The 13,302-nt window shown below is 35.9% G+C and overlaps 1 protein-coding gene across 1 annotated transcript; it reads left to right on the top strand.

Moving 5' to 3' along the window:
• Window positions 1-9,636: 9,636 nt before the first annotated feature.
• Window positions 9,637-12,093, top strand: LOC122078159 (calmodulin-binding receptor kinase CaMRLK). The gene is made up of 2 exons (XM_042644025.1): window positions 9,637-11,138; window positions 11,249-12,093. The coding sequence occupies exons 1-2, from the start codon at window positions 9,788-9,790 to the stop codon at window positions 11,869-11,871; spliced, it is 1,974 nt and encodes a 657-aa protein (XP_042499959.1). The 5' UTR covers window positions 9,637-9,787; the 3' UTR covers window positions 11,872-12,093.
• Window positions 12,094-13,302: the final 1,209 nt, after the last annotated feature.

The raw sequence follows: 13,302 nt of genomic DNA on the forward strand, positions 1-13,302 counted from the left end.
TAAGATGATCTGCAATCATGTTTTCTGTAGCAATCTATTCCATTGTAATCTGTGACTCTTGAACTTTCTCTCTGACAAAAAATTACTTAATGTCAATGTGTTTAGAGTCTGAAGTACTTTTACGGTTATAAGAGAAACAAATCGCAACGGAGTTATCACAGAACATCCTCAATGGTTTAGATATAGAGTCAACAATTTGTAATAATATAGTTCTACAAAAATTTATGATTCATGAGTTTACTCCCACTGATCTTTAGATAAACCTATTCGATTCCTTCCATTTTCATAAATAACCTTAGCTTGAACATAATTAACAACCACTGGCTTAGGAGGCTCATCAATTAAGATCAAAATTTATTATCATAATGATCAGAGAAATATTAAAGGATTAGTTCCATTCCTTAAAATTGGAACCATTCAAACTTTTTTAACAGAAAATAGCTAAGAAGTCAAACCTGACAAATATAATCATACATATTTATCAAAATATACAATATGCAAGAACAGAATGCATATTAAACTTCCCAACAATATAATTAAATCTGACTAATTGGGCTGTTAATCATATTTATCCCATTATTTTTTTAATAATTGTAGAAAAATAGAAACTGGGGAAAGATCCGACATCATTGGGGTCACACCTGTGGTGGCAAGATCGCCCAACACGTAGTGGAATCTTTCACATGCAAGGCGAGACGTTCAAAACAACACCACTTTGAAGATTCTGTCACCTGTGGTGGCAATACAAGAACCTCCAAAGCTATGAAGCCCAAAATGTCACCCTCACACTATCAAGCAAAATCGACCAAATGAAGACTCATCTGTGGTGGCAAGAGTACATCATTCACCATATGCTTTCCTTGACTGCAATCCATCCTAAATAGTCAATAGTAATTTTAAATCTCAGTAACTAGCCCACTAAGTGGAAGCGTAATCACTGAAATTATAAAAACTTATAGACTTGGATTGCTACAAAATGCCCGTGGATTTAGATTTTGGGTGCAAACAACAAGATGAGCTATTTCAGTATTTTATTAATAAAATATTCGACATAAACCCACAAAAGCAACCCATTATAAACCCTAATAGTCAATATGGTAATACCATGATTTAACAGTTATCAAAGTGAGTACATTCTTAGTATGATAGTTTTGTACTTCCAGCCATTGCCATAAAGAAATAAAAATCTAAATATGATATTTTCTATAATGACAACATGCTAAATATGAAAGTTCATATAATTTATTCATGATAATAAAAAACATATGAAATATGTTACTTTGTCCATAATTCATTAGATATACAAAGTTGTATACAAATATGAACTTTCAACCCAAATGACTTTAATATCCAACATAAATATTAGCTCATAAACTTTAAAGTCAATCACAATAAAGACCTATAATTTTTTTAAATAAAAAAAAAGGTTCATTAACTAATAGAGCACATGAATCAAATAATTTATAGGTCAAAATAACAATAAGCCTTTAACAAATAAAGGTAATGTTGGCTTAGATCCATAGTAAGTATAAATAACTTCATAGGTTTTATATCAATAAGCCACTAAAACTTCAATGAGTTCATTTAAATAATTTAAATATAATATATCTGTTTTATCTCGATGAATTTTTAATAAAATTGAACTTTATCACAAGTACAAATATGACATATAAATTTGAAGAAATATTACTTAAACAATGCACTTGTGATATTTTGAATCATAAATGAGTGCCAAAACTTATAATTATGTGTCTCATGACGAAACCTGATGTCACGGATGATAAATATAACATCGAATAAAATATCAAAATACCCCAGATTGACTTAAAATTCATGAAACGACAAGTGTAGTATACATAATAAAACATGTGTGATACATCTATCACCCTCAATAGGATAATAATTTATTCTCCCACTAATATAAGAGAGTAAGACTAGGTGACCTCATAAAAGTACCATTTATAAGAGTTAATATCAGTTCATATTAGAACTAGATCTAATTGTTGGCTTAAATAAACAAGGTCAAAATAGTCAACAGTATAAACAGATTTCAGAAGTCATTTCAATAAATTAAAATTAAACAATTTCTGATTCTATTTGCATAAACTGTTTATGGTTAATACAATTATTAGACTCAAAACTGGATTTCATTGAAACTGTGTTGAAAATAATTAATAAATCATCAACATGTAGAAGCAACGTAGGATGATCTTGTGTCATAACATCTCAAATGTGAGTATAAGTATCATCATTAATATTAATCTTTAAGATGCCAACTCTACCCACAAAAATCTTTACAAAAAATCGATTTAAATAGACCACACCAATAACAAAGTTTAACTTGGTGAGATTCATGTGTATTCACTGTAATGACTATATCATTCAAGAGTCATAGCTGAAACTGTATCCTTATCATTTAAGACAGGAATACACTGGTCCTCTCATTTTCTTGTATTAACTATGAAAAGAACAATAACTTTTGAGATCCCTTTATCTTTGGGATCAGAATCCTTAGGTTACTGTCATTTTCTTTAAATTGGTGAAATCATCTTTAGGCAAATGTCATCTACTATGCTGTTCTAGGGAAAACCATGAAAAAACAATATATGTTTTTTTGATGGAATCCACATCATCCTTTCATGGTTCCCTAGAAATGCGTTTTACAGTTAAACATGTGCGAAAGCTTACACCCAACTTAACTCCAATATATTTATTCATCATAGAGTATTCCAAATATGACATGCAAATATAAAATTCCATTAATTTTCTGCCTATGTCATTTATAAATGACTTTTTAATATCATAGTAATGATAAACCAATGCAAAAAATACGCATAAACAGAAATACAATTCCGAAGTCATTATAGAATAAAGACAAAACACTATAGCTGTTCCAAAACAGTTATGGAACACAAAATATAGGTCTCATTTTTCTTGTTTTAAATTCAACCCAGTATATTGAACATACATCCACTGGTCGAACCATAAACAACATTTCAGAATATATAATTACATCCTCCCACTGGTTTGACCAGTTAAGTAATTATCCATAACATCCCAAGTACATGATAAAGTGGCATTATGCTGATCAATAGTATTTTATTTTCACATGACATTGGGGCTCTCAATATAATTGATCTAAATATGAAAAACTTCATTGGACATTATTTGAAGACTGTCCATTATAAAAAAAACTCATTTATTTCAATGCATTTCCATTAAAATTACCTTTATCATAAATAGACTATAGACCAGATGTCACAGATAATATAGTATTGAAGAACCCATCAAAATAACCAAGATTGGTTCAAGAAAATCACAAAACAACAAGTTTATACCATATAAATAAATCAATACATAGACAATATTAGATTTATTTATCAACTGTAGTAGGAAAAAATTTTATCCTACAAAATATAACGGGATTATAGATTTTGTAATCTCATGTGTGACAGTATTTCGTTCTCTCAAGTGGCACAATAAATACCCATCATAAGAGTCAATAAACCATTTCATTTTGAATTAGATCAAAACTGGTTCGAATCAAGACAATTCCTTAGTGATGACAGTTTAAAGACTTTAGTATGAACCATAAATTTAAACAGAATGAGATTTTAAAACGTAAGAGAACCCACTTTACAAATCCCATATATATATATATATATATACTAATAGATCATGCCCATGGGTCTAAGCCCATAACAGTTTAAATGAAACAATAAACCTTTTTTTTTTTTATGAAATAAATAAGGCCCAACCCATTACTTTAAAGGATTTAAAAAAAAAGGAATTGATAAAACCAAGTCTGGGTCTATCGTCACCCACAACCAAACTCCTTTTTTTTTTTTCAAAAAATTTATCTATTAATATAACTCTTACCATTGTACTTTAGTTAAATTGGTGACAAGGCTTTGTCCTTACAATCTTACATCTTATGAAGTCATCACAAAACAACAATTTCTTAAAGCCCCCCCTCCCTTTTTTTTTTAGTCAACTTGACATAATAATTTCTTCGTCCCAAAGTAATACAATACTCTCTTTTGGGGATAGCTTCCGTATCACGAATCCGTTTGTGTTAACTTGATTTATAATCTAATTTGGTTCACCTATTGACTGATTCACTGGATTGTGTTTGATTTAACCGGTTAAAATTGTGTTGGTTCAATCCATCCCATTTGAGATAATGCCTATGAGCTTTTAAACCCATTACACTTAAACAAATCTGGACATGGGCTTGGCCCATTAAGTTTCTAAATATAAAATATAAAACTAAGTCAAACCATATGGATCCAACCCAAGTCCAATAAAACCCAATTATTGTGACTTAAAAGCTTAAGGGTAATGAAGTAAAATCACTTGGTTCAATTCTTTGAACCATAATAATAAGTTGAACTCTTTAAATAAAAAAATATATATATATATATATATTGGGCTTGAGTCCACCAGCCCAAACTTAAGAACAAACTTAACTCAATGTTGGGCTTGAGCCCGAAGGCTCAAAAGTTATAAACTATATAACCCATTATAAGTGAAGACCATTAAGGGTATAAATGTAAAACCAAAACATAACAATATTAAAACCCTAAATAAAAGTAAAAGCTACGCCTTACCCTTTCTTTGGGTTACTTTAACAAAACAATACAGCCGCCGACCTGCAACTGTTTTGCAGTTTTTTTTTTTTTTTTTTTTTTTTTTTTAAATTTAGCTTTGCAAGTTTTGTCATTTAGTAATAATATATAATATATTACTTTTTTCGTTTCTTCAAAACAAAACGACTCAAAGATAAGAAATTGATTTTTATTACTGGTGGTACAATCGATCGATTTTTCATGAACGAGGCTCTGATACCATTGAAAGAAAATAAATACGAGACGATTTATGAAGATCGATAAGCATGCACGACAGACACTACAAAAACACGTTTTAGGCATACCTGAATCCATGACTGAAGAATAAGAACTCCTCAATGTCTTCTTGTATGCTCCTCCTACAACACGATCAATGTTGGTCTGGTATACCCTCTTTCCCTTTTGCTTTTGGTCGTTAGCTTCACTTAATAGGTCAGTGATAACTATATATAGGGGTGATGGTAGGGATCAACCCTGCAATAAAATTAGGGTTTCTTCCCCATTAAAGAAATAATACCTTAGGTCCACACATAATAATAAATATTTAATACCATTAAGGTGTGCTAATAGAATCCAATATCCCCATAGAGATCACTTACCAATAATATTGGATTCTTTCTGCTTACTCTATCTTTAGTCAACATCACTAAATCGGTTTTGAAAATAAATCTTTGACTATGCTAGCCCACCTAATAGGAAATCTTACATAGCATCCCATGCCACCTCTCTCTCTCTCTCTCTTTCACAAATTAAGAATTCAAACCCTCGAAAAAAGTACGTTGTTGAAACTTTAAAACAAGATATACAGTTGGATATTGAAGGAGACATGTAAGTACGTACGTGCGTAACAACTCCCAAAGTTAGTAGCTATTCTGTGTTTCTTTGCATTATTCGATGATAAAATTTATTATCTTCCTCATCTTATGTGTTGCTTTTTTTGTATGTATGTACATGCTCTTAAAAGTAAAATAATTACATGGACATTTTTTATTTTTTTTTCTAAGAGACATTGTGTCAATCTTTTATATATTGATCCTTCATAGTTCAAACAAAATATATAGAGAATTTAAGAAAAAAGTTTGTGATGATCAGAATGTAGAAATTACTAACCATCAATACCCACTAAGAATGGCAGAAATAAAAGAAAATCTTTTTTCTTTTGGATAGGAAAAAAAGATGCTTCATGGTAATGATCAAAGCTTTCTGGCAAAAGCCCCCATATAGCAAGTGGCATTTTCATAGGATCAATGAGTGATAGTGGAATATATTGACTCCAATCTATAATCAATCAACTTGAACAGTGATGAAGCAAGAGCTTCCTTCTAATAGGTTATCAACCATCGGTCGAAATAGAAGAAACCCCAATTAAAATTGTGCCGTTCTTGAAAGCAAATAATTTTGGCTTGGTCTCATTATAAAAGTAGGAGAATAGCTTATTGAATTTTGGATGTTTATTTTCCACCAGCATGCAGTTTGAATTTGATTAGATAAGCAAACAAAAATTGTGTAGCACTGCACTAAAAGAGTCTAACTATTTTTAAGAAAAATATTAAAGGGTGTCATGTGCAACGATAATGAGAATTAAGAAATATATTTAATTCGTTGTGGCTTTTGCTTTTAGGTGTAGGTGTGACTGTTAATCATAAATTCAAGTCTTAGTTGTCATTCCATTTCGGAGTTGCTTGTTTGGACTCATTTGAATTAGGTTAAACAAAGTCCTTGAGCAGTTTAGCCTCCACAAAAGAATTGTTCAAACATTCCAACCCAACCCACCCACCTCACACAGAGAGAGAGAGAGAGAGAGAGAGAGAGAGAGAGAGGTGGACCCTTTATCCATATTGTATTACTGATGGGGTAAGTAATGTGATCATCATGTGTGGTTCAAGGTGATGAAGAAGGTGAGCTACCTATCCCACCCTTCTAAAATCCACTGAAACTTGTTAAAGAGAAGGTGACTTTGCCCTGTAAACTTGTTCTTGAAGGGTGCAGTTTTTTCACGGACAAGGAGCATGCCTCTCTAATTCCATATATATGAAATAAAATTATTATTACTGATTCATGAGATCATTAACATCTAAAAAAAAAATGGAAAAACTTACTCCCCTTGCTAAAGTATTTTCTTTCCAATTTGACTTTAGCTATAGTGATTTGACACTTTGATCAGATTCTTGTAATAGTGAATTTCATCATTAACTTTTATCCTTATTTTCGAAAATCAGACTATTTTCTTCACTTTGACGGGATTTTTCAGGTCCTACGGATTAAGAGGTTTTCTCGTTATCATGGCTAAAGAAAAATCCCGTCCTTAATTGAATGATCGATTTCATAACTCAAGCAAATTAAACATAGTCTAATGCATTAAAGAGTGTGTTGTACTCTCATGATTAGATTTAGAATTCAATCTAAATATGGGAAAAGTTGAAAACTAAATTAATTAATAATATACCTCCATTTTTAAGCTCTACCCATTATTAAATTTTAGAAAAATGTTTTCTGTTTTAGAACATGACCCTTGCACCAGCTTCCCAGCCAACGAAAGTTTTCGTGTAGTATCGATCAAGTGGGATGCGATGATCATTTCACACCCCCTATGCCTAGGAGCAGAGGAGTCCTCCCAGATAAAAAAACACATCCCCTTAATTTTTTTTTTATTATTTTTAATTGTTCACTTGACTTGATTAAGAGGATACGAAGAAATCCAATTTTTTTTCCCATAATTTCGGCACAGTTCATCACATGTCCCATGCATTACTGATGAAGCTTATTTCTAAAGTGGATTTTATTTTAAATTTTTTAAAAGTAATATGAATTGAGTCTTATTTGTGAGAAAGTTTCAGTCATGAAGAGAATTAAACATAGTTGGAGTTGTTTTAAAATTTCAATCTTCCTTTTCGGTGCTCCTTAACAACTATAATAAAAGTCCTCACCGACCTTCCCTGGCCTCCTTGCCTTTGATTAGTCAAGATTCTATCTTTTTCATCGATTATGATTGAGACTAGACCATGGATTGGAATGTTGATTCTATTGATTATCCTGAGTCCCTATTAAAACATAACATAGTGTATTGGTATATATGTTCTTAATCACACCAGAGCTATATCAATATCTTATATAATTGTTAAATTATTAATTTATAATTAGTGCCTGTTGTCACATCCTCCATATCCCATTAATCTATTCCGCACCCTTGTGTCTACATCTTTGCAAATTTCTTAACCACCTTTTGTGTCGTCCTTCACCAGTCATGACTCATAACCACATCTCTCTCTCTCTCTCTCTCTCTCTCTCTCTCTCTCTCTCTCTCTCTCTCTCTCCCTCCCTCTGTGGAGCGAAAAATTCCACCTTAAGGGGGTATTTTCCACTGTGATCCCTAGGATTCAATTTTCCTGATTACTACCAGAGGTCGCAAATTTTCCTGATCACTACCAGAGGTCGCAGCTACTTAACTATAATTAGGGTATCTAGTAGCTATTTTTTTTCGTGTTTGTATACATATGCAATGATAGGTCCACAATGTCTACATATACCATGTATTTTTCAATCAAACATTTTTTTTTTTTTTTTCAGAAAAATAGTGTTCAATTTTACCACCTATGTATTGACATGCACCTTCTATTTTCGATACACAAAATTAGTAGTCTTCAATTATTTCCAAAATCCTTATGCTTCTTCCAACCAAATCTTTCCAATGGTTGAACCTCTAATTACAGAAACACCCACAAAATACTTAACCTCCTCCCTTCTTTTTATGACTAGGTCAACTTTGATTGGATTGCCACGTGACATGTAAGGAAGTAGGAATGAAACATGGTCGGGTTTGGCTTACCCTAATCCAACCATAGGTCCTCAAAATTCAATCCAGGCCTAACCAAACTCTACCGGGTTCATGTTCAGGCCGAATCCTACCGACTTCATACCAACTCAACCTGGCCTAAAATGACACTGTCAGTGCCCGGTTGGGTTGGGATAAACTAGGTTGAGTTGACCCCGGCTTCTTCAATGATTAGATTAACTTGTTTTTGACATTCATATCTTATACATTAAATTATAAAAAAAAATAAAATATCAATAGGAGCCCTAAATTCTAACATAAAAATTCAGGATTAAGTTTCGTGCCAGGTTAAGCTAGATTGAGGCCCCAACCCGAGCCTGACCGACCCTAATCCTAACCCAATGTTGAGATTTATCAATCCTAACCCGTCGTTAGGGCGAAAACTTGACCCAGGTCTTTTCCAGTTCATGGCGGACCAAGCTAAGGTCGAATTGTCAACGCTCAATTTTGACCCTATAAAGAAGGAATTAAAATCCTCTGTTTTTCTCATCCATGTTTTTTCTTGTTTTGTTACCTATAGAATGTGACACGTGGATAATAAAGAGACCAACGGTCAAGATTGAGTGATGATTATTACATCCAGTGTGTTGATCTTAAAATTATCCACGTGTTGCGTTCTGTAGATAACAAAACAAGAAAAAACAAGAATGAGAAAAATAGAAAATTATTTTCCAATTCTTAGTCCCATTCTGCCTCGTTACATCTGACATTGAGATAATACTTCTCACGGCGCACCCACGGTGTCGGTATGCGCACGTATACACTGCCAAGAATCGCTGCACACAAATCACGTGTGCGCTCTATAACAGTCTTTCAACAGTTTTCTACAGTAGGCCCCATCCCTATCATCCTACATAGCCAAGTGTCATACGCTGACGTGAGATTACAACTCCCTTCAGGACATGTCCGTCATTTGAAAGGTTTCTATTACCTCATCTCGCCAATCCCGCATCAATCACCTATCGGTGTTATTTATGACTTGAAACACATCAAGAGTGGGAATCCGTGAACAGTCAGGTCAGACACTGTCTTGCTTGACTCTCTAGTCTTTAGTCTCTTCTGCTCCACTTAGTACAAGTCCACCGTTCTGAGTCATTAAAGATTCCCTTGACGCCGTCAACTTCTTCCGTTTAATTTAACGCTGTCAACTCCACTATTTAGCTCTTGCCTTTACATAACAATAAGACTCTGATACTCCTGTTTCTGTTCTCTTGTTCCTTTGTTCTAATATTCGATGCGATCACCATAGCCTGCTCTCTTTTTCTTTCTCTCTGTTCCTCTTTCACATCCATGGCAGATTCTGAGAGATTTCGTTCTTGAATTTCTAATGGAGATCTTCTGCAAAGTTTTTGTTTTTCTTTCTCTTTTCTCTGTTTTGGTAGAATCTCTCTGCAACACTACAGACCAGAAGTTACTTGCAGAGGCGTTCAGCTCCGTCTCCAATTTCCACATCTCGTTTTTCAAATCTGCAGATGGGAACTGCCCGAATCCGCCAATTACAGAAGTAAAGCTTCCTTCGAGGAATCTGAGCGGGACCGTTTCATGGAAGTTTCTCAGAAACATGTCGCAGTTGCAGTCGATTGATCTCTCGGATAATTTCCTTCAGGGTTCGGTTCCAGGGAGATTCTGGTCGATGCCAAGCCTTGTTAAGGTCAATCTCGCCATGAATCGCCTTGGAGGGAGTATTGGTTTCGAGACCACATCGGGAATCGTTTCAACTTCTTCACTTCTAACGCTCAATCTCTCCCGTAACAGGTTCTCTGACTCGGTTTACCTTTCGGGATTTCCCAAACTGAGAGTTCTGGACCTTTCGATTAATGATCTAAGGACTTTACCTTCTGGATTAAAGAATCTCCAGAAGCTTGAGCATCTCGACATCTCAACCTGCAACATTTCAGGAAATTCAAAGCTCTTATCCAACCTTTCCTCTTTGAAGTACCTCGACGTTTCTGACAACTCCATGAATGGTAACTTCCCTTCTGATTTCCCTCCACTCAATAGTCTCAATCAATTGAACGTCTCAGTTAACAACTTCACTGGCCGAGTTGACCGGGATACACTCAAGAGGTTTGGTAAGTCGGCTTTCATCAAAACGAAGATTTCCAATCCTTTAAAAGCCCCAAATCCGGCAATTAGAACTTATCCGAGAAAAGCTCCCCTTCCCCCTCCTCCTCCCAAATCAAAACGAAAATATCTGGTTCTGGGTTCAGTCATTGCAGCTACTTCCATCATCTTCGCCATGGGAGTCTGCATAGCTTGGATGTACAGAAGAAGGAGAGCGAAAAGAAAGCAATGGGTGATCTCAAGACCGACTCATCAGTTACCGATTAAGATTGAGAAATCAGGACCGTTCTCGTTCGAGACCGAGTCAGGGACATGGGTGGCAGACATTAAAGAGCCGTCGTCGGCGCCGGTAGTAATGTTTGAGAAACCGTTGATGAATCTGACATTTACGGATCTGATTGTGGCCACGTCACACTTCGGGAAGGAGTCCCAGCTCGCTGATGGGAGAGGTGGGCCCGTTTATTCGGCGGTGTTACCCGGAGATATTCATGTTGCCATTAAGGTATTGGAGAGGAGCAGAGATGTTGCCCACGTGGACGCCGTGGCATTGTTCCATGATCTTTCTCGGCTTAAACACCCCAATCTCCTTCCTCTTTCTGGTTATTGCATTGCAGGTACTGGAACTTTATTAAATGGTTTCACGGGATTGGTGGGTCCTGGAATTTATGCCAATTGGACGACTGTCAGATTTCTGATTAATTTTTCTTTCTCACTTCGATGGTAGGGAAGGAGAAGCTACTTCTATACGAGTTCATGCCGAACGGCGACTTGCACCGGTGGCTGCATGAGTTGCCGGCGGGGGAGACTAACGTAGAGGACTGGAGTAACGACACGTGGGAGCTTCAACATAACGAGATCTCCTTGGCGGAGAAGATGGGTTGGCGGACTCGTCACAAAATCGCCTTGGGGATCGCTCGTGGGCTCGCATACCTCCACCATGCCGGTTCGAAGCCTGTGGTTCATGGTCATCTTGTGTCGTCTAATATCCTACTCGCAGACGATTTCGAACCGCGAATTGCCGATTTCGGGCTCCGAGGGATGGAAGAAACCGGGGGAATTGAAGCTGACGTGTATAGTTTCGGGGTGGTCTTGATAGAGTTGCTAATGGGGAAAGCGGGGACGAGAGAGACGGTGGTTTGGGTTCGAGGGTTGGTGAAGGAGAGGCGGGGGGTGGATGAGGCGTTGGACCCGAGGTTGAGACTTGGGGACGAATCATCGGCGAGTGAAATGGTGGAGACTCTCCGAGTCGGGTACCTGTGTACAGCCGAGTCTCCAGAGAAAAGACCGACGATGCAACAGGTGGTTGGTCTGCTCAAGGACATACATTCGCCGGCGATCATCAGTTGAATTGAGTTGACTCGCTCTCCTGTCTCGTCAATTCTCACTTTTCAAGTTGCAAGTTCCCATGACTCGCCGCTGCTTATGAAAATCTTGCTTTTCCCTCTCATGCCTCATGGGATTAGCGTACGCGCGCGCGCGCGTGCGTCTTTTTTTTCTCACTTTTTCTCTCCTTTCTAATTTTGCTTTGTTATGTCAATTAAAAGTTAATTATGATATCGTAATTATGTATAACTAGAGTTACGGGTATTGAGAGAGAGAGAGAGAGAGAGAGAGAGAGAGAGAGAGAGAGAGAGAGGGGACAAGAACTACAAAACGAGAGATGGTGGGCCCGGACGGCCAGCTGAGGTAGTGAAGTAGTTGTCTTTAATTCCTTGGTGAGAGCAGAAAATGAAAACCCCACTAATTGTTTGTCTTTTGTGGAAGGTCATGTAGTGAATCTAGTGATTAGTTCAAGGTTCTTCCTTCACTCCTCCCTCCCTTTCTTTCTCTTTATTAAAAGATAAAGGGATTTTCTTTATTGATGCAAACAAAAGAAACCAAAGAAGAAAAGTGAATGATTCTACCTACGTAGGTGAATTTTTATAAATAAGATTGTAAAGTTGGAATTAATAATAATTGAGGAAAAGGAACTAGTGTGTCAATTGGCCGGGTCAGGTTGGGTTGAATTGGTTTTAGTTAAGTTGAATTGGATTTTTCTATTTAGGATCTTGCTATGTGATCGATCTATTTAGTATTTGTCTTTAATGGAACTAAAAAAGCCTTAAATAAATAGGTTTCAAACGGGTTAATGATATATTTATTTTTAAATAAATTATAAATGGATTTTAAATGCATTGAACTTAGTAAATGGACTCTAAATAAGTTCAAAATAAATTATAAACGGATTTTAAACATGTTAAGCTATTAATCAGTTGGACGTCCATCAACCAAAAATAATGAAGCTGAATTAGAACCAATATTTATTAATTACACAGTATTGAATTGAATTTAAGCAATCGGGTCGGGTCGGGTCCGGCCAGGAATTGAGATTGCTAAAAGGAAAGGTATGATATTATGCCCACTTGCATGGTGCTGAGTCGGCAGCACTCCCATGATTGGATGTTGGGCTACTTATATAGCATTGAGGGACTGGATATGATGGATGATCAATTGATCATGATTAGTGAATCAGGCTTTTAAGAAATCAGTAAAGAAAGCAAGAAATTAGAGATTATGGTGAATGGTGAGAAGGAAACCTGCTGGGTCATGGAGGAACTTTTGGGAAAAGAATGGAATCCACCCAGACACCAGAATCTGATCCAAACACGCTTCTTCTTGCAGTACTTTTCTATCTGGGTCCCACATATGATATATGGTCTTCGGTGGGCCAACTTTCGACATCCAACTATGCATGCTGGCAATATATTTACCTTTCCACGTTCGACCTTCGTCGGAACC

Source organism: Macadamia integrifolia, chromosome 5 (assembly GCF_013358625.1).
Source record: "Macadamia integrifolia cultivar HAES 741 chromosome 5, SCU_Mint_v3, whole genome shotgun sequence".
Classification (NCBI taxonomy): Eukaryota; Viridiplantae; Streptophyta; class Magnoliopsida; order Proteales; family Proteaceae; genus Macadamia; species Macadamia integrifolia.